This window comes from Tyto alba, unplaced genomic scaffold (genome assembly GCF_018691265.1).
Source record: "Tyto alba isolate M040663 unplaced genomic scaffold, T.alba_DEE_v4.0 Super-Scaffold_45, whole genome shotgun sequence".
Taxonomy (NCBI): domain Eukaryota; kingdom Metazoa; phylum Chordata; class Aves; order Strigiformes; family Tytonidae; genus Tyto; species Tyto alba.
Window position 1 is genome coordinate 5340113 of NW_024881321.1, and position 27904 is coordinate 5368016.

The window sequence follows — 27904 nt, forward strand, 5'->3', positions numbered from 1 at the left end:
GATGAGACAAGTGTTAAACTGAGCAAAGACCTAGCAAGAAGGAAGCAGTTAAGCACATAGGAGAGTAAATTTTTACCTTTAAAATTACTTAGGAGATCAGACAAAGGTTTTGTGAATTGTAGCCTTGTACTTACATGTCTTAATCCTACCAAGTCCCATTTTAGGTGAGCGAATGTTCTGCAAGTTGCATTTGTGACCAGATTTGACCATGTCTTTTTGCGGACCTATGCCTAAGTCTGCTGTGGCAAGGGCAAAGAAAGAAATTTCAGAGAAAACTCCCATGGACAGAACAAAAACCAGACAGATGAGCAAGCTGAGCTACATTAAATAAATGAGGAATCACCCACAGCAATGACAAATGAATGCACTCAGTCCTGCCCAGCTTTTCACATTAGAAAGGATACCTGAGCCTGGTTATCACACAAGTAGAAAGACTACCTGTGAATTCCCCTAGCTAAGAAGTTACAGATGAACACTTTCTCAACATTAAAGCGCACACACACACAAATGAGTTTCCTTGGTGCTGGCATTATGGATGGATGGAAATTGCATCAAAATTAATCCCTATGCGGTTTTCTTACACAACAAACCTTCTGCATCTCACAAGTAAACAAAACAGTCTCAAGAGGCTAGATATTTGTAAGGTTAAATTAACAGCCTATGCTATTAAAAATACTATCCCATTTTTCCTAGTCCAGTTGAGCACCAAACCAGGTGCTGTTCTGCAAGGTAGTCTCCAGACATTCTTAATCTGCAACGTTGACTATTAGCAACACAAAATTGAGCAGTATTTACATGATTTGCTTGACAACGTATTTCCTTTCACTGCCCGATCTTCATCCTTACAAACATCATTTAGTAGGTAAAGCAAGCTTTGACAATAAACAGATGAGAAAAATTAATTGCTTCCATGGATACATTCTTATGCTATTGTATGTGTGATGTTCTGGCACTGGACATATAATAATGATGCTTCCACAACCACTATTTATTAGTTTCACTCATTTTACAGCATTTTCCAGAGATAAAACTAGCCAAAGTTGAATTTTTTAATTTGTTAATTTGTCAGATTTGTTAATTGGTCAGTAGTCTGCTCTGAAAAGAGGGAGAAAAAAGAACTAGAACTTGGTTTTATTTCTTTTTATCAAGGACAACCTCTCTCATAAGTGAAAGTCGAAAAAAAAGTGTTTCATCCAAAATAACTGGATATAAATAATTAGATCAGGAAGAAAATTATCAACAAAAATCTCTCACAAAAATAAAACCTGTACTTCCTATAAAGACATGGGGAGTTAATCTTTAAGAACAGAGGAAGTAGCCATCTTTAATGCACTTCTTCCAACAGATACTTTAGCTCTTTACACCTCATTTTACTCAGAGAAAAAAAATCAATCATATCAAAACAACAGCTAGTCAGTTCAAAATCATTAGCGAGAATGTTTTTGCTATCTACCATACACATCAACTTTGCTTTTGAACAATGACTCAGATCACTAACAGATTCCACTTCAGAAAATTAGGAACAACCCCATCATCTCACTTCTTTCCTCCCTAAACGAAAATCTTCATGATTTTTTATTTTTTATTGTTTTTGCTAATACATAGTGATATACCAGTGAAAGAAATAACTAACTTTAAATGTACATTAACTGGTGGCTACTCCTTTAACAAAAAAGTTAAGGCTACTGCATAGGAATAAAGTGCATTATTTTTAATTAAATGTTTCTTGTATTAGAGCATTCATTAAACGTCAGAAGTGTAGTACTTGTACAGAGTATGCCTGCTCCCAGGCAGGTTTTTCCCCGTAGCCTTTTTTTGCTTTATCCAGTCCAGTTGTGTCATATGTCCTGCCACTCTAATTGTCAAGAAGACTCTAAATTACCTAAATTTAGTATTTTCTTTCAGGGTCAGGATCAACTTAAATGTTTTCATCTATCTTTAATGAAAGTAAGGGAATTGTAACAAAGTAGGAAGAACCTGATAAAAAAACAGTAAAAAAATATTCTTTCTTCCTTTCAAGGAAAAATCCATGTAATTTGGACGTCCACCACTGGATGAACAGACATGTACATTCTGGTAGATAATATGAGGTTGGATGCTTTACTTATTTAACTGCTCTTAGCCACTTTCCTCTAGCTAAATAACCTAGGAAACGGGATATCTAAATTTTATATTTGTAGCGCTTCAGCGAGTCGTTTGTTGTACCTCAAATGATACGAGTTTAGATATAAGAAAGTTTTTCAGTCTTGCAATGAATCCACTAGACTGTCTCATCTCATCATCATCCTCTCTGCAGCCAAATTACTGGTAGGAATCTGTAGCAGCCAAGTGCCCCAAATAACATCTACCCTCAGCTGTCAATTAAAATGTGTTCTCTTTAAACTCAGAGATCCATGCCTTCAATATTCCCCAAAGCCAGCACTAGGCTGCTAGGGTGCTATGTGAGGAGGTGTGTATGATACCTCAGGAAAGGGAACACAATGCAGAGGTGTGAGAATTACTGGAGAACTAACCCATTAAGTCCACTCAGAGCCATAAGCAAAGTACTATCGGGTGCAGTCCTGTTTGTTCCCTGCTATATCAGTCCTGCGCCAGCCTGACATGACTGGACTCTTCTAGACAACCGCAGGCTATAAAATCCACCTGAACTCCATGCCACATGGACCTGCCTTCTTCAGTTCCACTGCCACGGAAACCTCTGTGTCATCCCAGCTGCTACAGAGTAAACGCACTCTGACTTGAAGTCAAACTGTGCCCAAATAATTATTTGACAATTTAAGAGATTTTTTTTTTTGAATATGCAAAAAAAACCCTAAGACTATTCCTTCATTTCTCCAAGCCCCATAGGTACACTTAATGAAAACTGGAGTCTGTAATCCCATTAGTCATTCTGTTCTGAGTTGAAGCTCTCGAACTGCACTCACAAATAAACCCTTCTACTTCACAAATGAACAGATTCAAGTATAAGACAATGCTGAAAACTTGCCATGCAGGGTCTGCCATACTCCCTGTGACTCAACAGACTGTCACAGATTTTCTGCCAACGGTCAAGTCTTCAATGAAGAAAACCCACTGTATTTAAAACTATTTTTTAAATTTTAAAAAGCTCCAAAAGTTTAATGAAAGAAGCAACTAATTCTGAAGTGAAACACAAACAGTAGGAGAACATTTTCAAAGCTTGTAATGCATCATAATTCAGTAAAAATAAACAATTGATACATAGAATCATAGAATATCTCAAGTTAGAAGGGACCCGTAAGGATCATTGAGTCCAACTCCCTGGCTCCTTACAGAAGCATAACTGTACATAATTCTACATAACTGTAAAAGATCTCAGTTTGCTTTTAAATAATTTTAAACTTTCAATTATGACAATAAATAGGAGCATTCAGTACAGTGTTAAAGGAACTGTCCAGAGCAAGTAGATATGAAAACTGTGGCACAAAGTATCTGATGAATCTCTCATGATCCATGGATCTGGATTTCAGTTTCTGGCAGTGGATTCCAACAAGTCTTTTGCTTCATTTATTTTTGTTGCTAAGTAAGGTGATCCACCTGAGAAGAAAAAAGGGGAAAGGAGTAACATTTACACATCAGTATTAAGTACCAGACTACTTCACATGCAGCATTCCCTTATTATTTATTTTTATTAGCTCTTCCTTCTTAAACAGATCCTTTTTGTACAACTGCTTAAAAAAAAAAATGACATTGATAAGAAATAAGCTAATTGATAGGAAACATGAGAAATGTAATCAAAACTGAAGTCACTGAAGAATAATTCTGAATAATTTGTCTCTGAGAGAAGACTGAAATCACTTTACATCAGTGTGATTTAGACTTGCAGTGCAATGTTGCTGCAAATGTATGCAAGGTCAGCGGTCTTGAACATTCATCCAAAACTAATAGCTATTATTTCCACCCACCCCAAAAACTAAGAGGCAAAATTTTACAAATAATTTTGACAAAGAATCGTTAAGTGTGTACATATGCACATAGACACATACACTAAGCCTTTCCTGTACTAGATGCCTGGAGTTACCAGCCAGAAACGGTCACATTAAAGCTATTTAAACATGGTACGCCTTCTAACTTCTAGTCCTGAACACTGTCATTGCTTTACGCTCCATCTAACAATCTGATTACAGTTCAGCAGTCTTTTTGTGTTTGTTTTTTTTAACTCTCCCCCTGAGTGCCAACCATCTGCCTACAGTCACCAAAAACAACATTACAAGGTCTGTATCAGTAACTTACCACTTACTATAATACACCTATATTTTTCACATGAAAATATGATTCTAGCAGTATTGTGCACTGAATAGCCTTTTCCAAAGCATCTGTTCAATCATAATTTTTCATTCATCATTTCATTCATTCTATTCATCAGGAAAGATAATGATAGAAGAAACACACAGAACTAGTTGTAGACACATGTGGCAAGGCTCACTTAAAGTCTTCTTTAGGACATTCCTGTAGGAATCCAAAACATTATAAAGTAATTTCCTGGTGTAATAAAACAACTGGAAAAAAAGTATTGGACAAGTTCTCTTGTCATGTTTTGGTTTTGTTTGAGTATAGTTTTCATAGGTAAGACACACCACAGGAAAGTGAAGCAAGACAAGGGAAGGGTAGAGAACTAGCTACTGGAAAACAAACTTATTTTATTCTTTTTTTAAACGAATTACTTGGCTTTTTAGCCAGGAATAGGATTTACTACATTGAGTACTGCTTCCTTCAAAGAGTAGACAAGAGGATCAAACAAACAGTAAAGACTAAAAACTGCAATAAACAATGTATCCCAAGTAATTTTTAAATGTACATTGATTTTTTACATGTCTAGGATGCAAGATCTTAAAGTAAATTCAAATCTGTTGGAAGTGTTTTCACTACATTTACATCCTTAAGTGCCATATTAATTTGGTAGCCCTCCAATGAGAGAAAATTCAATCTCATGATTGCCTAAGTGTTTGTTTATAATTAGGGCAAGTCCAAAAGGCTTCTCTCGTCCACTTCTGTGAGCAAATATTCTTTCATAAAATTAGTAACTGATAAATTAAAATACAATGTATCAATATGAAAACACTTTTAAATTGAACTATGAAGAGGTTAATATGCAATCATTTTAGTAGAGCTCACTGGGGATGTTATTATGCAATCTTTTATATATTTCTTATTTGTTTCTAATAATTCTCTCTTCAATGTTTGGGATCTCAGATAACATCTGTAACTTTTAAAATCTGTAATAATTGCCCTTTCTTCTGTCAACCCCATCTGGTAAAATATTATTTTAAAATAGAATTCTAATGTTGTGTATTATTTTTAAAAGCACATCTGTGCAATCCACAGCCAGAAGAAATCAAGATATATACATAAGCAAACAAGTCTCTCTGTGATGCCACATGTTCAAGATTACTCCAGGCCCTAGCTCTGCAGCTAAAGACATTAGACAAGATTTTTTTTCTACGGCCATGCCAGAAGAGCTGCGGGGGCAGCACAGAGGCACAAATCCCTTCAACTGGTGTTCCTACTGAGAAAATGCTCCATCTTAATAGCACACAGGAGGGCTCACTACATCCATCCAAGCCTACATTGTGCCCAGCTGCAGGTGGATTACAGCTGTAAGAGTGGGTTGTTAAAATGTACAATCTTTGTAAAGGGAACAGCCTCTTTACGTCTACTCAACATCCACACGGATGTTCACAGTTCTGGTTCACGTCTCTAAGTACCGCTACAATAAATTTAGAAGTTCATTATCAAAAAACTTTGACCTAATAGGTACTCTAGTGGTTAAGAGGCCTCTGACCATCATAATATATTAGAAATGCAGAAAATAATTTATTTTCTATGTCTGTGTAGCTTATACATTATAAATAGTATAAAAAATGAAAGTGTGAAATCGAATAAGCAGGACAACTTCAGAATTAAACTGAGGGGTGAAGACGGCAAAGAAAAGCATTGACTAAACACTTCCTATGGCCAGTGGTCACAGTTATTTTTTTCATTTTCTTAAAATGGGGTGCTGGCAGGGAGCCCTATAATTCTGTCAAAATGATATAAAAACCCTCCAACTTCCCCTTTTGACTTCTGAAATACAGTGCAACTCTTCACCATCTGTTATTTTAAAGTAGAAACAGCAATGAACATATGGGCTTTCTTTCTCAACCAGCTGTAGTGTAGTTAAAGTTATAATAATAGCCTTTCTGTAAGATAAATTTACATTAAAAACCTGGCCAGTAAAGCAACAGGCCCATCTTTATACTTTTTTCAAGTGAATTCCAGGAAGTCTGAAATTCATCAATGATGTACTCAGTGACTGCAGAACGTTTCCCGACAGAAAGTTACTTTCATACATGTGACTGGTCCACCTCAGTTCAAAACAAAAATGTCAGTTTAATGTAAAAATGTTTAGCTAATTTTTTTCTTAGTTTTGATTAAGTTTTTTTTAAAGTGTGAACGACTGGTCCCAGAGCTCATAGTTTTAATTTAAGCAGCACAAGTCTAGAAAACTACCTTAGAGAAAGATGGGTAAAACTGTGGTTCATAAAGCCTAGTTTATCTGAGAGAAGACACATGGAAGCTCAAGTCTATAAATAAACAACATACATTTGGTCTCAGTTTGGTTACTTATACAATCAGTAAACTTAAAAGGATCTCATTTAAGCGTCTTTCTTTCCAGCTCTGGTTAAGAAAATTGATAATTATTTACCTTTATCAGGATGATTCAAAATCATGATTCTTCTGTGGGCTGTTCTGATTTTGGCCTTGTCAGCAGATGGACTGAAAACATAAATGGAAGTGCTTACCATAAATGCCACCGAGCTCAGGTTATAAATTAACAGTTTATACTGGCTTCAAAAAATAATTAAAACTTGAGATTTTCACCATCTTGTGGACAAAACATAAAACTACACCTCTGAGGAAGTAATAACAAAGGCGTGTAAGACACACAGAGAAGGACATTTTTAAAAAGCCTGTGGATTTGATGCATACAAATATCTTTAAGGTTTTTTTTAAAATGCTATATATCCACTCACCCAAAATAAACAATTTTGGGAAAAAAAAAGGGGGGGGGGTAAAAAACCCCAGCAGCTCTAGGGTGTATCTAGCTGGTTATTCATATCATTAAATGCAGAAAATACATTTTTTCCTCCTAGAAAGTAAGTATTTATATGACCAGTGACAAAACAACAAATATTGAATATTACCACATTTTGTTCTACTTTAAGTGTTTTTCTGACTGCTATAAATAATTCTTTTTTCTGCTGAGGCCTGAAAAAAACCCTGTATTTGTTATTATTGCAAAGTTATTCAATGTGTTACATTCAAGGACATGCTGATTTACAAGTGCTACATAATGTTATTTCCTTCAATGACAGATACATAAAATATGTACTTGGCTTAAATTACATATGTACCTTACCATACAAATAACCACTTAAGGATGCTGTATGCCAACACAGTAAGGCTATCGTATGTAAAAGGCCAGTTTGAATAGTTTAGTTTTTCATAATTTGTTAGCATGCAGAAATGAAGCAGTGTTTTCCACTTCAGGTGACTTCTTAATCAGTGATGATTCAATTAATTAATCCTTCTGTAGATACAGTTTGAATGCAAGGTATCAGCCTAACTACATTCCCGAGGTAAACAACCTCTAATTATTATTCTGTCACAAGGAAATTAGGGTATGTTGCAAAATGAGTTCATAGAACTGGATAAGAAAAGAATACTTCAACGGAACAGAAAGTAACTCAGAAACTAAGAATTAAAAAGAGGGTGAAGGGCCTTGAACTATATAAATACAAAAATTAAATTATTTGGTATCAGCTAAAAATAACGGTCATCTATATTTTGATTTGTAAAGTTGTTGTTATATAATAAAAAAGAAAGTTGCTATACCACATTTAGAAGCTCAGAGGGCCAAAGCATAAATGCGGAAAAGTTGCAGTTGCGTATTATGGAAAATCATGCAGTTCTGCTCCAAGAAACAACTGAAAATGGTATTTTACATCAAATTTGCTTAGTTTCTGAGATACCGTTTATGCCACAGTCAGACTGGTCTCTAAAGATTCTAAATCACTATCAAAACCACCTTTAATGTCAAAGTCATATTTTCATCGAACCAGTACAGCCTCACCACCTGAGTCACGCCAACATCAGACTGCCTTCTAAGATTACCAACTGGCGGAGAAGTCTGTCACCTTGGTGGGACCAGTCAGTAGGCCGGAGGTTGTGACTGGCATTGAGGGGGCCCTGGAGAGGCTGCAGGAACGGGCTGAGAGGAACCCTGCCTGAACTCCAGGGGCAGCCGCGGAGCCCGGCGCCTGGGGAGGAAGAGCCCCCGGCCGCGCTCCGGGCTGGGGGCTGCCGGGCTGGGGAGCGGCTCTGCCGAGAGGGACCCGGGGCACTGCAGGAGCGAGAGCCACCAGCGGCACCCGGCAGCAGAGGAGGACGACAGCCTCCCGGGCCGTACGGACGGGACCGCGCCGACCAGGGCGACCGACGGGAGCAGCGCTTCCCCGCTCCTCGGCCACCCTCACGCGGCTGCTGCGCCCAGGCCCGGGGCCTCTGCGCGGGAAAGACGCGGGCCAACCCCACCGGGCCCAAAGGCCAGCGGGACGGCCGGGGGCCGGAGTGCTCGGCCTTTGAGGAGAGGCTGAGGGAGCGGGGCTCCTTCACCCTGAAGGAGAGAGGGCTGCCAGGGGACCTCACGGCGGCCCCCCGAGCGTCTACAGGGGGGTCGTGAAGAGCAGGGGCCTAGGCTCTCCACAGCCACGCATGGCGGGAGGTTGGGAGAAAACGGGCAAAAATTGAAAAGGGAGGTGCTGGCTGGACATCCTGTTTTTCTACTCCCAAGAGAGTGTCCAGCAGTGACACAGGCTGCCCAGAGAGGCTGTGCATTCTCCATCCTCGGGAGTCTTCCAAGAGGCACAGGATAAAATCCTGAGCAACCTGCCCTGACCCCACTGGTGCTCGTGCTTTGAGCAGCTCGTACAACTAGAGACCGCTTGAGGTCCCTTCCAACTTGAGTGGCCTTATGATTGTATGATACACCTGTGCAGGAAGCTGTGTTTAAAAACAAAATAGAATTTAAAAAACCCAAACAAACCCAAAGCCACAATGATTAAATCTTAAATATGTCTGTGTTTGTACACTTATACAATGTATAAAATGGTTTTTTAATGCAATAACCGAATTTTTTTTATGTCATTTATGTTTTAAGAATAATGCTTTAAACATTTTAACTATTGCATATATATATATATATATATATATAGTCCATTAACAAACAAGTATTTCCTATGGAAAGAAAAAGCATGTATCTTGTTTCATAAGAAAATGCTATAATACAGAAAATTTCATTCAATTTTATCTAGAATTTTAACTTAACGTGTTCAGACATATTTTCTAGCTTCAGAAGTTCAGCGTTAGGGATTTGGTAATTGTAAACTGTTATACTTAGGACAGCTACATTTTGTTAGCTTCTATTTTGTCTAACATTTGGAAAACACTCCTAACATTTTCACCTCCCATTTCATCTCAGACATTCCCCCATCTCTCCCATCAGCAGTTTCTTCTACACAGTTGTTAGTATTATTACTATGTTTATACTGAACTTCGGTAATCTGTGATGCTTCATAACCAATGCAAGAACATTAAAACTTAAAATTAGTCAGTATTTCCAATACAGTACTTTGTAGCTTTGGATACCTTTTATATAGTTTAAACACAAATAATGCACATGCATGTTTCTACCAAACCCCCTGAAATCTTTCAAGATGGTTATTATAGAATAACATTCGGAATGTATAATGGGCAAATACATTTGAAATTTAAAAGCTATCATTAAATGTTCACCTTCATCATGGCTTGTGTTTATTATTTATACTGCCCATGCATACTCAGCACTTGAAATAATGAAGAAACTCTTTGCCTCAAAATTTAAGATGACTTGGAAGTGATAACACAGAGAACAAGTGTTATAATAATAGTATCAGGGCTTAGACAGATCTAGTTTGTGGATTTATGCATACTCTGGCATTTTCAGTAACAGTTTAAAATTCACTTTTTTTTCCCCCCTGTGGCATTGTTATATATCTATATATAATATAGTAAGCAGTGAGCTAAAACTGGTCTAGAAAAGTGTCTGTAAACAATGTGAGAATTTGCTATAAAGATGTTAGCCATGCTCCTACACGATTAAATGCTCAATCTTTTAAATATTAATCAGATTTGAGGAAAGTTCTTAAGTTTTGATATTTGCAAGACTCAGTCCAAACACAACAAGCAGGGTCACTGTTCCCAGTACAGATTCAAGCTATTAAAATTAAAAATTAAAGGGGACTGATTTCAGATGTGATGAAACTTCAGACACGTACATGAGCAGTGTTCAGGCTAGGCATTGCCACTGTAAACACACTTTAGTGAGCTGCCATGTGCTACAGGGGGGAGGTGTGCCGGAGCAGAGACCCCCCTGTATCCTGTGGTGAGACGGCAGGGCGGGCCCCCCCGCCACCCATGGAGCAGACACTGATTTACGGCCTGTGAAGTGTTTCACCTGGATGATTAAGGTGCTGTGCCCGAAGAAGGCTGGGGTCTTGTGGGAAAAGGTAGACCCCGCTGTTGTAATTCAGCACTGGGAGGGCTGCAGTGTGTGGGGGTGTCCCACGCCGGAGCAGCTCGGGAAGGGCTGCAGCCGTGGGAGGGAATCCAGTTGGAGAAAGTTGGTGACCTGCACTGGAGCAGTGTAAGGAAACGCTGCAGCCTGTGGGAGGGACTCACGTTGGAGAAAGTTTGTGGAGGACTGTCTCCTGTGAGAGGGGGACCACGATGGAGCAGGGGGAACAAGTTCCGGACACTCCCCTCACCGAAGATGAAGAAGTGGCAGCACTGCCTGCACCCCCCATTCCCTGCCCCTGCGCCACTGGGGGAGGAGGTAGAGATATCGGGAGCAGAGCTGAGCCCGGGAAGGAGGGAGGGGTGGGGGGAAGGTGTTCTCAAGATGTGGCAACGCTTCTCACTATCCAATTCTGTCAAATGTTGTTAGTGTCTGTAATAAATGTATGGGTTTTTTTCTTCACCTAACAAGTCTGCCTCTTGCTCGTGACCATAAAAGGTGATTTTTTCCCCATCTCAGTCCCATCCCGAACCCCAAGCCTGGCTCTCTGATCCTTCTCATTGCCGGAAGAGAAGGGGGAGAGATTGGCTGCGTGGTGTTTGGCTGCTGACCAGGCTCAAACCATGACACCTGGAAATTATTTCCCATGCCTACTCTAAATGATAATTCTCTTCAAGTATTTTTGTTAGGAATATGCCCCAACTTTTAAAATCCAAACAAATCAGAGTGGAGAAAGAAAAGAATATTACTGACCTCTGAAAAAAAGAGCAAAATTCATTTGTTTTTCTCGTTTATTAATATAATCTACAATATTACTTATCTCAAAGGGTTTTTTGGAGACCAAGCCATGTGATCACACTAATTAGCACAGTATGTGCTATTCTGATTATTTCCAGAGCACCAACTCTCTACTGCAATATGTTACCATGCCTTCAAGCCAAACACAAGTTGGATGTTTTATTCTCATTTTATTGTTTGCTTTTTAGCTTAAGCAGAATATTAGAATGGTTTATAAGCCATTAGCAGTCTTTTAAAAAGAAGTTATGATTTTGGCAAGAGTATTCCACATCCTCACAACATGTATTTTCTTCATTCAATGCTTACCAAACAAAAACATATTAATACAACACACCTACCTTACACCTAAAATAAGACTAGCTTCTCGCCTACTCATTTTCTGTTCAAACCCTCCTTTATAGTACAATGAAAGACTCTAAAAAGAAGAAAGGGAAAACAAGCAATAATTAGTTTCATGTACAAGGTGCCAGGACCTAAATTGTATTTATATGACCTCATTCAGAGCATCACACTCATCTATAATTTATTTCGAAGGCATGGAATGACTACAAACCAGATAATACGAAAGGACTTCTCCTTAGTTAACACACACAAAAAACAAATTAAAAATAACTATCTGGTTTTTTACAAAATTCTACTGCTAATAAGAGATATTAATAGCTACAACTATTAAAAACCTGCCTTCAGGCAAAAGAGTCCAGAATCAAAGTACATACTAGCATAGAGTGGTACAGGGTGTGTGTGTTCAGGAGGGCAGGAGAGGGAAAGGGGAAAATTTGTTTAGAACAGCTTTGGTATCATCGCAATGGAAAATGGCAAAAGTCACAATACTTTGGCATCCAAGGAGTTATGGACAATCACTCTGAAGTCCAGATATTTCTACAAGGAATGTAGGTAAAAATAACAATGAAATGATAAAACCAGATAAATATAATGTACTGATGAAGAGTCAATATGTTTTTCCACATGAGGGAATGTTACTTTGAAAAAAATAAAAATATATCAAGAGTTCTTTGAAAGAACCTTGAAAAATAAACAAAAATTAAATAAAAAAAAAAAAAAAAGAAAAAGAAAAAGAAAAAAAAGCTTAGCACAAAGCCACAACCTCTATTTCAGGAAATCACTGAGCTGGAAAACATTGGAAAGTATCAGAGTATAGAGTATATGGGGAATTCCCAACCAACTTTTGCCTTTACATCCTTTCCTAGGCACCAGTTTAGATAAAGGATCTGGGGTTAGGTTTTTTTAAACTCATTGGCATGTAAGACCTTAGTCACTGTTTTAAGAAGGGGATAAGAAACACAAGTAGGAAAAGAACATTAAAAAGAAGGTGATGGAGAGTAAATCATTACAACAATTCATTTTCATAGGGAATGGGTTGAAGGTATATTTGTCAACCATATTTTCAATTAACAACAACAACAACAAAAAAGGTTACTGAACCATCACTGATGGTTAGCAGTGATCTCCTCAATGTAAATGTTTCTATAAGAATAATTAGGGACTAGTCTATTGCTACAAAAATAATAGTCTAAACTGCACTAGTCCCAAAGGCAGCAGATGTAGCTCCAAGACAGCCTGCCTTGGGAACTGGCAAACAGAAATTGCTCAACAAGACTGAAGTCTTCTCCTCAATGCAAAACCTACAAACTGGCAAAAAATAAGCTTCTTTTGTTGCTATCAAAGGGAAGTCTGGCCCGAGAGCTGAGATTATTTTTAAATGTTCCTTTTACCCCCAAGCAAAAATGTGCCTGGCCCTTAGTAATACACTTTTCTCAATAAATACATCCATTCATATTCAGTGAGAATTTTGCCTTATGTTTACACAAACTCTCTCTCATGTAATTTCAAAAGCATTAAAGCATTTAAATGGCTCTGTCTATGATATCTAAGCAAAGCCTTTAATTCAGCTTAGGAGTGACATTCACCCAAACACTTCACCTATTGCCACCATGAAATCAGAGACACAGGTAAGATTTTTTTGGTGTGCTACTATGATCTGAAACTAGTTTTATCTTCTTTCTTCCCACCCCAAACCATACACAAAATAACCAACACTGTAACACCACAGGTATCAAAAGCTGAAGCAACTGTGAATGTGTCGTTCCTACAACAAAAATCTGTTGAGGAACTGCTTTTACAGCTGCAGCGTAACGCAGACCAGGTCTGCAATAGTGCACACCGACATTACAGGTTCGAGTATGTGACACCAAGGGAACACACCAGGCTTTTCCAGTCCTCTGAGAGGAAATGATGCTAATGATTTAATGGCCACCAGATAACACCCTCGAGGAAGCAGAACTGCACAGAAATTTGCAACGATGCCGAACAATTACTACAGCCAGGAGAGAAAAGCACACTTTAATGTCATCTGAAAGATTTCCCAGAACTTAAAGCAGCTCAGGTGCAGATGGATTTCTGAAAAGGTTAATTCTTCTCTGCCCTTCAACTGTGGCATACAGCTCTAATACAGGAGGACACTGGTTCACTATTCATGTAGAGAAGAGCAGTACTTGAATTCTCTCTAACACAGCTCATCTCTGTTCTTGGTAGATTTCATCAGAAACACTATTTGAAATAAGAGAATAGGGAGGGATGGCTATAGGCTTAAATTCAGAAATACTTTTTCGTGTTTTTAAAGCCTTGACACTGTTCTAACCTCGGGAAGACTTGATTCGGTTCACTTCGAAGAGGAATGAAAAAAAGAAAAATTCTGTTGTCTGTGTCCTTTGGCATATAAGCAAAACCAGTTTGTTGAATTAGTCATCAGGAAAAAGCATTTTCTTCTCACAAGTGAAGCACATAGCAAGAATAATCAATTCTTAAATTAAGACCTTGATCCTAAACAGAATTTAAAGCAAAAGGAAATTGGATATAAAAACTGTTTTTCCCATTGGTTATAATGAGGGGAAGAAACACTGAGTCTTCATTTTAGTAAGCATCTTGGCAAATTTCTGGTTCCCTAATGAAACAACTTTTGCACACTATTCAAACTAAAGCAATTTTTTTTTTTCCCTATTTGTAAATTCTAAGTAATGGCTGCAATGAACTGAAACAATACTCGAGATATTTTTCTGTTATGAGAACTCCTCGATGAGCTGGCAGTTCTAGACACTTGATTATTTATTAACCCTGGCTATTGCAAACAAATTCTGTACTGGAAAAATCATTGAAATGAGTTCTCCATTTCTTTGTACTATTTGGGGTGAGAGGAGGGGCTATAATTTAATTTACTTCATTTCCTTGCATGTTGTTACTGTTTAGCAACTTACGTAAGCAAATTTTGCTTCCTGAACAAATGCTATTAATAGATTGGAGGGAAAGTGGCAGGACTTGCTCTGCAAATGTCTATTCACTCTTGCAAATTTTCACAAAAGCAGTCAGCTATGAAAATCCAATCCATTTGGACCGTGACATCTTCAAGATATTTTTCATGGTATAGCACAGGGAAAGCATAATCACAGTTTCCATTCCAGGTATGAGATTCAAAACTCCATAACTGAGACCATCCATCATATTATATGAAGTAGTGAACTTTTTCTGAAAACTGTGTTGTTCTACCAGCAATACAGTCCTCCATTGAAAAGGTAACAAACACTGGATGCAAAAAACAACAAATGCAAACTACAATAACAAACTATTTCGAAGCTGTGTTATAATATAACCTACAATTTGCTAAGATCAACTTTAACTTCCTTAACTTCAGTTAGGAAAAAAAAAAAAAAAAAAAACTACAAAAAGATCTGCAAATTTCTCTGGAAACTTGATTTTCAATGAAGGACAAGAGAGGTGGTTGCTACCCTTACCTCTCAATTCAGAACTCTGAGTCTGAGCAGAATCAGATCCAATAATGGAAACAGTGCAAAAATCTCTAATGAAGTGCTACAGAAGACACTATTTTCTTCTGGAACACAGAATTTTCAGGACTGTGGAATTCAAGTATTTTGACTGTCCATTTTGCCTAGGAATGTTGTTTCTATTTTCAATATCTACTATCTATCTTTCAACCTTCAACATCATTGTTTCGACAAAGAAAAGTAATGAATGCTATTGATTTATTATTATTATTATTTCCCATTTTAAGTTAATATTAACATTATGATTAACAGTATTAAGGTCTGTCTGAGAAAGAAAAGCTAGATGACTAGCTAGTGCTATGCACCTTCTACTGGCAAGAGACTCGTCACTACATACAGAAACAAAACAGTGCCACTAGCATCTGTGACACCAGTAACAAAACTAGCCTCAAACTAAAGAAGTGTTTCTCTGGAAATGAGCATATGACTTGTCATAGAGGGAAAATGACGGTGTTTCCTCCTATGTTTTTCTCCACTGAAAAAAGATGGTAGAAAACTTCAGAACTAAATTACAGCAGCATTTACACTTCATATTTAAGAATATATACTTAACTGCCACAAGTTAAAGTTAAATGAGAGATAGAAATTCAGAATAAAACACAACACTTTTACTTGCCTTCATTTACTCTTTTGACTAAAAGATGAGCGCAGATGTTGACTGTACATGTTATTCATTTAGGTAAGTAAATATAAAATGTCAAATATTCAAGATACAGCAAGCAGGCATTTTAAATGATCGCTTCGTAATTGCTCAACTTGACTGTATCCAAGTCATTTATTAGTGAGCAGGAAGAAAGGATAAACAGCATCTGGATTACCTTGTGTGACTGAAACCAACATGAACTGTAATTTCTATTACAAACAGGGTGGAGAGTAAGGGGGGAATTGCCAATGGAGTGAGGAAGAGTGGGGGCTTACAGAGAGAACAAGCTAGCTTTTAAATAGGCAGCTGCTTCACAGGCTCTCAAAAATAGAGGTGATGAGGGACAGGGTTTGATTCCAGAAAGCTAGAGTAACCACTGAAAATTATAGTGACCAAGTTAGGCACTTCCAAGCACCACAGGAAACCAGCAAAGTAGCTAGACACTATTTGTCATCTGACATGCTTTTTCCAGTAAGCATACATAGAAGCACTAACTGTTTGACTTCTTTTGTCAGTATAGTTTAGAGGGCAATATGCTGTAAAGAAACATGATGGGAGTGTTAATCCACAGATTATACTTAGCGGCTTCAAATTCCCCAAACAAAATCATGTAAAGCCATTGAAATAAGACATTTGGACAATAAGCACTTACATAGGAACTTTGTAGCTGATGTTTTCTCTACTGTTTTAAAGAAAAATAATAAATAAGAAATAATTGATTGTTAAGGGGAAAAAAAAAAAAAAAAACAAACAAACAAAACAAAACTTGGAAAAAGAATACAGTCCAAGCAAGTAGTACCTGTAGAGTAGTAAAGAACAAAAATCTTGGCTAAGAATCATACAAGAGTCTTAAATTTGCACTATGATGGCAGAGGAAAAATATTATCACTATCCCCACAGATGTAAAGCTGGCAAATACAGTTAATGGCAAACCAGAAGAGAAAGTTTTTATTGTATTCATCAAATCTCATCTTACACTGAAAACTTGCATTCTAAAGTTCAGAAATAGCATAGCAGAAGACAGATACTCTACTGGAAATCGATATACAATTCTCGGCTGTAAGGCAGGATGTGAAGGCAGATGATGCAGCTCCAGGGACTAGGAACACTGAGAATGTAGGAGCTCCTAGTTTGCTCTTTACGGTCGTTCATGAATTCTACAGTACTCAAAGTCACTGTGGTAAAAATGAGGCAGGCCTGTAATGAGCTTGGCTCAGCCAGAATACCAGTATTGAGGGGTACAGTTTCCTAGGAACAGACATCTCTCTGCACGGTAGCATGTCATATTTCAATGTGTTAAAAAGAGTCACTGGCTGCTTTCTTATGTGAACATGTCTGAATTTAGATTCTCTAGCCTAGATCTACAAATGGAGAGAAGAAGAAAAGCTGGAGTAAAACTGCTGGTGAGGGTGAAGATTGAAGCACTCCCTACTCTGAAGCCACGTCCTTATTGCTAGATACTTCTGCAAGTCAGACTGTATCCATATCATGCGAAAGCAATTGAATTCACAGTACCTAAAGTCTCCTCTGCTGTTTTGGCAGGCAACTTGGGAATCTCTCAAAAAATTACTTTGAAAAGGAAAAAAAAAATAATTGATGGTGGTCTCACAACAGCAATGCAACAGAAGGACAGAGAGCAAAAAATGATCCAGGAATTCCATTTCTGGCTGATACACATCGCAATTAAGAACAAGTGTGGACCAGCCCCAAGAGGACAGCCCACGTTTTGAGTCTTTCCCTCCCCACAAAGCTTGCATTGATCAAGCTTGCACCTTCAGCAAATGAACATAAAGTACAGATGGCAAACAAATTTGGACCCTAGTGTCTGTCTATATACTGTAGACAGGCTCTGTGTTGCAATCAGCCTCACACTAATAGGTACAACACTAATGATCACTTAAAAAAACCAAAACAAACTACCTTTAATATATTTTTCAGGAAATAATAGTGTGCAACAACTCCTCCCTCAACACCCTCACCCATCAGCATCAAGAGGGGAATTGTACTCCTTTCACTGTGGTTACATGTTCACAGACTATGAATTCTGAAAGAGGACACTGCCTCACGAAGACACCTACCTTACTGGGAATTACTCTAATCAAACAGGAATGGAACACATTTATTTATTTACCAGAGGACAGTATAGCCAATGAAGCAAAAAGTAAATGCTCTCAAATATTTCCTGCATGTGTTCCTCTCACAATACTCTACCTCTTGATTTCTTACCTCATTTTTATATTTTTTCAGATACATAGGGCAAAACAAAGAACAAAAACCTTGTTAAAAGTTCAAATTAGCTGGGGAAGAAAAAGACAGACAACTCAAATATGAACAAGAAAATAAGCTTGCCCATCTCTATGGTGACAATTTCTAGAAGTTTATCAATGTGTCTTCTTGGTTTTTAACATCGTATCTGAAAGAAAAATTATGAAATTCTTTCATTTTTAGCTTTTTGAAATGAAACTGTATGCCATCACTTTGTAATCTCTAGGAATTAGCTATTTTCTCACAGAGCATTTCAACAATTTATCATAGTAGCAAAGAGTTCTGAAACCTGGAACATCACCAGGAAAATCAGAACTGTTTATTAAACTCACAAACATCTTTTGATACAGCTTCATCCACAGGAATTTAAAATATACCAGATAATACACCAGAACACACACAGTAAGGAGCATCCTTATCCTAGAAAGAAAAAGATCTAAGTGGCATCATATCTAACATAAGAAGTTTCCTTCCCAAATACCTGAAATATAAAAATCATAAATTTAGCATGAAGTAGCCTCTAAACTTACAGAAGCTGAAATCCTTTTTGCTGTCTCTGTAATTGCCTGCTCCAATGGTTTCCAAAGGTGGAAAGCATAGCGACCTGAAAAAGATTGAAATTAAATGAAATTATAAGCAACATTCACGAAAAGGAAAAAAAAAAAAAAGGTCTCCAACTTATGTTCATCATCATACAGCTGAAAGAATTTTGGTTTAAAAAAAAAAAATCAAAAACCTTCCTTATTAATCCTTTTGCCTCATTTATTTGCTGTACAGCACTGTTGCACTTCTTTTCAAGATGTTCCCTCAACAGTAATTTTTGGATCCTGCCCAGCTGAAGTCCCATGGTAAAGTTGCTATGGTTTACATTTTTCAGTCTGTGTACTATTAGGGGATGGAGGGGAAGAAGTTTAGTACACTTCATCTAAAAACCTAGTCATGAACTGCAAAGATCCATTATGTTTGCTCACAAAATGAATGGATTTAAATGCATTTCAATATGATAAATTAAGATATCAGCCTTGTGAACTTTAAGAAAAAGGGCAGTATAAAACATTAGCTTTGGATATACATTATTTATTAAATACTGTTCAAAGGTTATGACTTCAAAAAAAATATATTATGTACAACACATTTCTTGCTGTGATGTTGTATGCTTAATCACGCATTTTGTAAGTACTACATTTTTTATTTCGTTACAAAGAGAGGATCTTCTGGGATTCAGAGGCATTCAACTCCCCACCAGCAGTGAACATCTATAGCTATGAAAGGCTAGAGGGAACTCTATTAGACTGTGTTCTCAGAAGTACAAAGCAGGTCTATGAACTTCAGAATCACGATCTGTGCCATGTTACTGGAGGATTTTCCCTGTAAGTCAGCTCTCCCCAATTATTGTTTTGATTAACTATTCATTAGCAATGTAACTTACTATTATACACAATGGAAAAACTTTTTATAAAATGTCACTCTGCTTCATTCAAATAAAACCTTGCTTTCATTCTTAAAATACACAATGGGTCCATAGGTTATTTTTCTCATCTAAGCCTGTGCCTATGTTAACACAGCAGTTAAAACCACTGTTAGAGTATCACTGCTGAAATGCTGTGATGTACTAATATACTACCTCACCTTTTTATAAATGCTTTCTGCTATTACTTATTTGCTAGTTGCCATTATTTCTTCAGCTCAACCAGCTGAAAAAACAACACAACTGTACCCACCAAACACCTGCTGAAGTTTGGTGCAACTTGTTCATCTATTGCATCTATTCCTGGTGTATGCATTTGCACATAGCTAACCATGGTTGCTTTTAGGTGCTGAAAATAATGGAAATTGATTTGTGTATTTCAAAACCAGAATAGGCCACAGTTATCTAGTCTGAGTAACCCAGAGTATAAATCATGTTATGCCCATATCCTGTGGTCAGACTAGAACCTATTTTTCAGAAGAATATACAGTCCAGATGCAAAAAGTAACAAACGATATACTATGGTAACAGTTTACTATGATAAATCACTGCAGTCACTAAAACCTTCTATTTTGTTCTATTTGAATGTGTCGATCATCACCTTAGTGACACAAGATCCTGTTGCACTCTTCTGTATTAAAGAGTCTCCACCTTGCAGTATGCCACCAAATAAACAAAGTGAACTTTTCACATTACACTTTGCAGACAAAAAGTAGATGGAACCTTTCAGCTGCTACCTGTAAAATTAGTTTCTTCAGCTGTGCTTTTTCAAAAGGATTTTGGAAAATATGTCAAGGATTTTGGAGGGACAGGAACTATAACTGGACACAATTCCCTATAGCACTCTCAAGAGACCTTTCCATTATTTATTTTCAAAAAATCTTAATTAACTGTTGTGGAAACAGTAGCACACAAGTGACAGTTCCACACCCAGCTGGTAATTCAGCTTACCCGCAAATGCAACAGTTGCAACACCAAGTCCAACTGCTATCATAGTTCTGGCCTAAAACAGAAAAACAGGAATCAGAATAACATGCAAGTTCTAATTTGAAATATATGCACCTTTAACAGCAAGTATTTCTGATGTCTGACATGGATATTTCATGTATAATTTACAAGAAAGATAAAAGTAAGTTCTGTATTCCACAAGCTACATTAGATTTTATAGTTCAGCTCCATTAACACTTGTCAACGCATCGGGTTTAACTTGGAACTAACCATTAGCAAACCAGTGAGCAAACAGTGACAAAGCAGCTCACAGTACGCAATGGTAGAAACAGAAGGCAGACAACTATTCAGGATTACTTGAAATTATTTGCGCAGACTAGTTCGACACAGCACATAACAGAAAGTATCCGTTTATTACAAAAACATGAAGAGCTAAAAAAAGTATTGTTTTGCAAAGTCCTTCAGTGGAAATCTCATCGTGACATTGCTTGAAAATGGTATTGGAATGTTAACTTAAACGCTACAGCCACAAATGCATGCTAGTATCTTTCACGCTTTAACTCATAGAAGCCCCGATAAATACATGAAGCTCAGTAACCTCTTTTTATTACTTAGTGTCAGCTGCTGGCTGGACTCTCTCTTATAGGACAAATATTTGTAAATAGGCAGACTTTTGACAGATTTCAGACAGTTTTCATTATCAGCTAAAATTCACTCTAAGTCTAACTGGGCTTTTGGAAACAAAACAACAAAACAGACTTGAACACCGGATTTAGACAACAGCAATTCCTACCTTTTACTAACTCAAAACCCCCAGATTAGGTGTATGTGTTTTCCTACACAGTGCTTAAAGAAAGCCAGGCATCTCAAGAGGGACAGTAAGTATCCTCATGTTGAACAAGAAGCTGCTAAAAGATGTTTAGTAAACCCTGGAGAAGGGACCAACTTCTCATACATTTACAGAATTCAAGGGTAATGAGTGTTACAAGTGTTGGGGGCATCTTTCCACTTACCTACATGCAATCTTTGTAACAAATGAAATGAAGTCAACTGTGGCACTACCTGTCTTATCATATGACAGTTAACAATGCCTTGAACTTTTCCCAAGGAAACCTGAGAAATCAGATTAGGCCTGTTTAGCTTGAATTCAAAACATAACAATAGTGAAAATGCTTTTATCACCAGACTGTCTCTTCTATGTATGACTGACTTTTGCATTTATCCCATACCAACAACCCTAACAGCAGGATTTGAGCTCAAATTTCATTGTGAGCGCCCTAGTAACTAGATTTGGATGTAAGTTGCCTTTGCCACTAAGATTCCCAGGGCTAAAATTCTCTTTGATTGTACCCAACCTCATTTCTAGAGAGGAAGAGTTGGGAAATACAGGTTCTAAAGCCTTCTAGAGCTGGCTTAGTAGGGGCTAGAACACAGGTTGGCAGCTTTCCCAGCAAATGGGCAGCCGTACAAGACGTAGGTAGGCACTGCCATCATGCCAGCGGCTCCTACGGCTTCGGCTCTGAAGGCAAATATCCATGACTGCTGCCAACAGTACTGAGCTCAGAATGGAAAAAGCGGTAGCCTGCTCTGAGGTCATCTAGATGCAGCTGTATTCCTTTACATCTAGCTTCTGGATTCTGTATGCTTTAAGTACCTATCTCCCATCTACCTGGATGGGGCTATTCTAGCTATTTGTATGAAATAATACTGCAGTTGCCTAGAGGTTTCTAGTAGAAAAAATGAAACTCACTACACATACTGAAAGTGGAGTTCCAAATTTAAGACAGGGGGAGTTTTGGCCTTAAAAGTCTGACTGTCTATCCCATTTTAGTAACCTAACTCTTCCATTTCAGTGTAGTCTTCAGTCTCAATATAGCATTCATATCTGAATGTAAAAATAATGTAGTGGTTTTATGTCTGTTGTTCCTTTCAGTTCCACAAAATTTCCCCTCATCTTTAGACCATGAAAAAAATATAAGTACGTTACCTTAAATGGTAGAAGATATAAAATAGCAAAGCATACAGTTCATCTCCTCACTAAAACTCTCTTCATTTCCTCTCACAAATCGGTATTCCCAGGGTCTCAATATTCAAACCTTCTAAAAAATCATTCTAATTCCTTTGATTAGACACTAACCAGAAAAAGCCACAACATTTCTGAAAATATCATAACCCTACAGAAATTTTGTATTATTCTGTTCTGTGGTTTATGACCATGGATTTATATTCAATAGAGACTTTCTTTGACTTATTCAGAGTGACAGCAAGAATCTTTTACTAAGTAGTTACAGTCAATTAAGAGCTCAACAATTTGTAAAATAGATCACACTGGCAAAAAAAAAATAATATTTATTAGCTTGCGCTTGTCCAAATTTAGTTATACTTGCTTTGCCACCAAAAAGGTGGTTTAAGTCAGCAGTCTACAACAAGGTATGCCACCACTAGTAAGGCATTAGCAGCAGCCACCTCATCACGTGTAAGGCCAAGCAGAGACATCAGGAAAATAAATAATACCTGAACTCTGTCAGTTCAGTGCAGAAACAGCTTAAGTGGTTTTGCACAGTAGCCTGGGAACACAATGTAGAGACTCCTGAGGGCCTCTGATAGTCAGCTGTGTCCACTGGGATGCATTATTTCAATCTCAGTGGAAAGCACTAGCAGTTAGTGGAAAGCTAGTGCTGCCTGGAAAACAGCAGGTAAAAAAGAAGCATGGCAGCAGCTCTAGAATAGGAGCAGTATGCAGTATCAACAGGAATATGAAGACAAGCCAGAAAACAGGGTAAAAGTGATGGAAAGCTCAAGCCAGAGAGGCATGAAAGATTCTCCACGTTTTGAAGTGAGGCACAACCACCAGAAAAGCTGAGAAATATTGGTTTACAGTAACTCGCCTTATTTGCATTAGGAGCAGGTTAGAGAAGAGTCACTTGCCACATACTAGCAAAGATGTGATAATTTGTCATACCAAAACACCCTGAACGTTTGTTATGGCATGAATATGTCCTAACTATACACATGAGATAAAAACTGAAATGTAATCAGTGTAAGAAAGATTGTCAGGTTTGTCTTTTACTGGCACAGCCTCTCTCATAAAATTAGTGGCAACTTCAAGCACTAACCAGTAAGTCTTTTAAGTCCAGCTTGACTCAGTTTCTTTTTCCATGTTCACTTAACTCCGTTGACTATTTAAATAAATCAAGGTTGGTCTGGTGCTTTGAAATGTAGAGTATACAGTGCAAAGCTTTAATTAAATGCACTCCTTTCATGTCAATATTAAATGAACAACTCACGATCATTGTGGAAGGGATCAGTTCATTTACAACATACTAATGCAACTACCACTGTAACTATTTTTGGTTCCCACTACTTGAAAATGCCTTTTATTTCAGACTCATAAAGGCTAAAAAAAAATTAATACTTACTGACTTTCAATTATGACAGAATTGACCTTCCCCCTCCACTCCAAAAAATGTCATTAAGAAATTTTGAAGATGTAGGTTTTAAATAAAAGCTTTCTGTTAAAATCCAAGAGGGAAAAATAAAGAAATAAAAGATTAAAATGCAACATCTGTCCATTTCTTTATTCAATGAATCAGCTCCCAAAGGTCAGTCATCAACCCTGCACTATTCTGCTGATCTCAGTATGTTAATTTTACTGTGTAGTTCAGTTCTCAGTAACAAACCCCCTTAGATACAGAAAACAATAAAACAAACGTTTGCTAAACCCAAAAAAACTGATTTTTTAAAAATTATTTTCAGAAACGTGTAAGAAAACACACACATTAGAAAGGCAACTGCAAGACCTGACCTACCACCAGTGTTTGGCAAACAAAAGAGGATAAAGCATATTAATTAATGTACAGTACATTAGAGCTATACATCATATACTATTAGCATACAGAGATCTGTGGCTTAATCCTCTAATGCATAATTTTCCAGTAGCCTTAATTTTTTAGCAGAAGAAACAGGGCAGAATGAGATAGTTTTTCTGCAAATTCCTAATCCACAGTCTCTGCTAACTTAGCCATACTAAAAACAAAACAAAACAAAAAACAACTTCTGTAATTCCTAGCATTGCAGTTTCTCATTCTATGAAGTAAAAAAAAAAAATCCCTTATAAATATAAAAAGATTTTCAAATGAATAATGTTCAAATTTCAGTGCAACAGTATTACATCTGACCACAGGCTACAAGAACCACCTTTATGAATGTTAAATTATACTTGCTTGCATAGGATTTGTGGTTTATTTATTTCTAACACAACCACGGAAAACACCCTTCTTGGTCAAAGAGAAAATATTTTGCTCTTCTTATAACTAGCTTTCAGACATACAGCAAGAGCTCCGATGTCTTTTGCCTCTGAAAGCTACAGTGTAATGGAATAAAAAGCACGGAGAAAATAATAATTTGTTCTGATGAATTGGATAGTATTTTGTTATTAGTCCATGCTTAATCATGGATCAGTAAAATAGGAAGTATATACTTACACTGAAATAAGTACACAAGTATAAATGGCTTGCTTAACTAAAAACTTTGTTTTAAGAAGGTGTGATTTGTTGTTTTTTTAAGTGCAATATGCTGCTAAGAAGAAGGATTCACAAGTATATTAATCAAGTGTACAAAAATATTTCTGAAACTACTTTTTCCCTTGAATATAAATTCTTGACCTGAACTAAATTTTTGTTTGGTATGGAAGCTAGAATAAGGCTTCTAATCCTTAGAAGAATAGGTACTACAGCTTCTTGAAGTCTGTTTCGGAATAAACCACCTAAGTAACTCTATATGGAGCCAAATACATTTCAAGGTGGGATTATATTATAAACTACCTGCAACACTTTTAATTCCATAATCTAATGTTTCCCTTCCATTCTTACCCTCCTATGAAACTTTATTTATTTTCCAGTAGTGATTTGAAAGTAATTTCAGCTAGATGCTGTTCTCCATATAATTCAAATGTCAATTTTTGTCATTTATTTCACAGCAACTTCTTTGGTTTGTATATAACTATGCCTAAAGTTTCTGGTAGTTTTTCATAGGAAATGGTACCTGAGCAAGATTCGCTAATAGAATCATTACCATAAGGCATTCAAATCAATCTTCTTGAGTATGTATTAATCAACAAAGGCCTCTTGCAGGCATCTTTGAGAACAGACACTTTATGCTTCTACATTGTTCTTGTCACTCCAAACGTTTTTGTAAAACAACTACAAGAGTGACTCAGACCAACTGACTACAGCTAACATCCAGGACAACTCACAACTGAGATTCAGGGTAGGATACTGAACAGAGCTCTTTCAGCCCTGAGACATGGACACTGCCTTCCACTGTGACAAAAATGCCTCATTAGCCCTGTACATCTGAGGAACAAATAGATGCACAGCACTACGGTTGATCTTGCTATTTCTCTATGGCAAAATTTTAGAATTTGGTTATATACAAGTTGACCTCCTTCTGAACTCCTTAGCCAGGAATGCGGTAAGCATGAGCGCTGTCCCTTTTTGCACTATCTACATAGGATCATCTAAAGAAACTCTGAAATAGCTTCCACTGCCAACCATATGCTAACAGTTTACAATGTATATATGCCTAAAAAATACTGCATTCTCCACTGAAAGACCTGGCTAAAGAATAAATTTTGATAGAAAACTGCAGCAATCCAGAACCTAGTCCTCTAAAAACCCACCACAACTCACACCAACAAAGCAAGCCATACTAACCCCGGATGCAATTTTTATCTCCGATAAGTGAAAAGACCAAAGACTCCACAAAATTCACTGGGAACTTCCCTGCTAGCATTCCATGGGGAGAGTGCATATATGTGACAATAATGAGTTTCGGATTCAGGTTCTTAAGATTACACAGCTTGCTGTTAAATACACAATGACTCTCCTGGGCTGCGGGGGGGGGGGGAAAGTCCTAGACTGTAGCAACAATGAATAAATAGCTTATAGAGAACTATGATTTAAAAAATTAAAAAAGAAAAAAAAAATGTAGAGGCAACAACACGCACTCAATGAAGTAAGGCAAATACATACTGAAAACCATTTTAAAGATGTGAAAACTTCACCATCCAGTGCTTTAAGCAGTGATGCATGCATTTTTCCCAATTACTTTCCACTGTCTCATGAACTAGATGGCACAGGAAATTTTGGGGGAGTTTGCCTCTGCTCCAGCCCCACCCAGCTTCTCCCACAGGACAAAACATCAAGCGAAAATCACTCTTCCGACACAAAGCTCTACCAAACCCTTAACCTGCGGTAATAAAACCCACGCAGTACGTTAAAAATTCACAGGTATCACCCCTTTACTGCAACGGGAGGGAATTTTGAATTTTAGGCCTTGCGAGCGCTGGGCCGGCACCGCGCTGTACCTGGGGTGGGCAGCGCTCCCCCGCGCCACGCTGCCCCCCCACGCCACACGCGGCCTGAGGCGAGGGGACACGACCCTTCCCACCCTGGGCACGCTCCCACCCGGGGCGGGGAGAGCGGAGAACGCCTGCCCCCCCCGCAGCCCCAACCCCCGCACCCCGCGGGCGTGTGGAAGCCCCGGGCTGGCAGGGCGGTCTGACAGGCCGGGGAAGGGGGAAAAGGGGCAGCGGGAGGGAGGGGATGAAGATGAAGAGGAGGGGGAGGAGGAGGAGGGGGCAGAGCCGGCTGTTGCCCTCCCCTCTCCTCGGCCGCCACGCGCGGGATGCGCCACCCCCCGCCCCCACGCAGCCCACCCGGCGCGCTCACCAGCCCCCGGTCCCGCTCGGCTCGGCCCCCGCCGGCGCCCGTAGGGACCCGAATGTACTCGGCGTGGCGCAGGCCCTCGGAGGAGGCCGCGGCTCCTTCCATGACGGAGGGAGGGGAAGGGGGGAGAGGCGCTACGGCTCGGCCGGAGGGACAAACCGCTAGGGAGGACGGGCTTCGAAGCTCCTCCCTCGGCCGAGCTCCCGCGCGTCATGGCGGGAGCGAGGGGCCGGGCCCTCGGGGCGGGGGAGGAGCCGGTTTCTGAGGGGGGCCGGGGCGGGCCTGGTGGAGGCGGGTGGTGGTGCTGAATCCCCCCCCCCCCCCCAAAAAACAAGAAGGGGAAGTGGAAAAGTGAAGGGTTGAGAGGTAATTTATGCATAAAAAATAGGATGAGGAGAAGAAGAAGAAAACACTTGGGAGGAGGAAAGGCCACACGTGTGTTTCATGTCCATCTTCAGAGAGAATATGGGATTTTAGAAGGGGGATAACATAGGTAAAGAAAAGGATAAAGAAAAATTGATCTGGGGGGAAAAACCCCCAAACTGCTAAAAATGTTTTTTAATATTTATATTTTTACACCTTAGC

General features: G+C 38.4%; 1 protein-coding gene across 2 annotated transcripts; it reads right to left on the minus strand.

Moving 5' to 3' along the window:
• Positions 1-967: 967 nt before the first annotated feature.
• Positions 968-27500, minus strand: DNAJC15 (DnaJ heat shock protein family (Hsp40) member C15). Of its 2 annotated transcripts, none has more exons than XM_042806115.1 (6): positions 27323-27500; positions 20595-20646; positions 18706-18779; positions 11749-11825; positions 6704-6774; positions 968-3555 (listed from the first exon to the last, which is right to left on the minus strand). In XM_042806115.1, the coding sequence occupies exons 1-6, from the start codon at positions 27422-27424 to the stop codon at positions 3485-3487; spliced, it is 447 nt and encodes a 148-aa protein (XP_042662049.1). In that variant the 5' UTR covers positions 27425-27500; the 3' UTR covers positions 968-3484. The 2 variants fall into 2 exon arrangements, with proteins under 2 accessions (XP_042662049.1, XP_032862606.1); XM_033006715.2 differs by lacking the exon at positions 27323-27500 and adding an exon at positions 24011-24056.
• Positions 27501-27904: the final 404 nt, after the last annotated feature.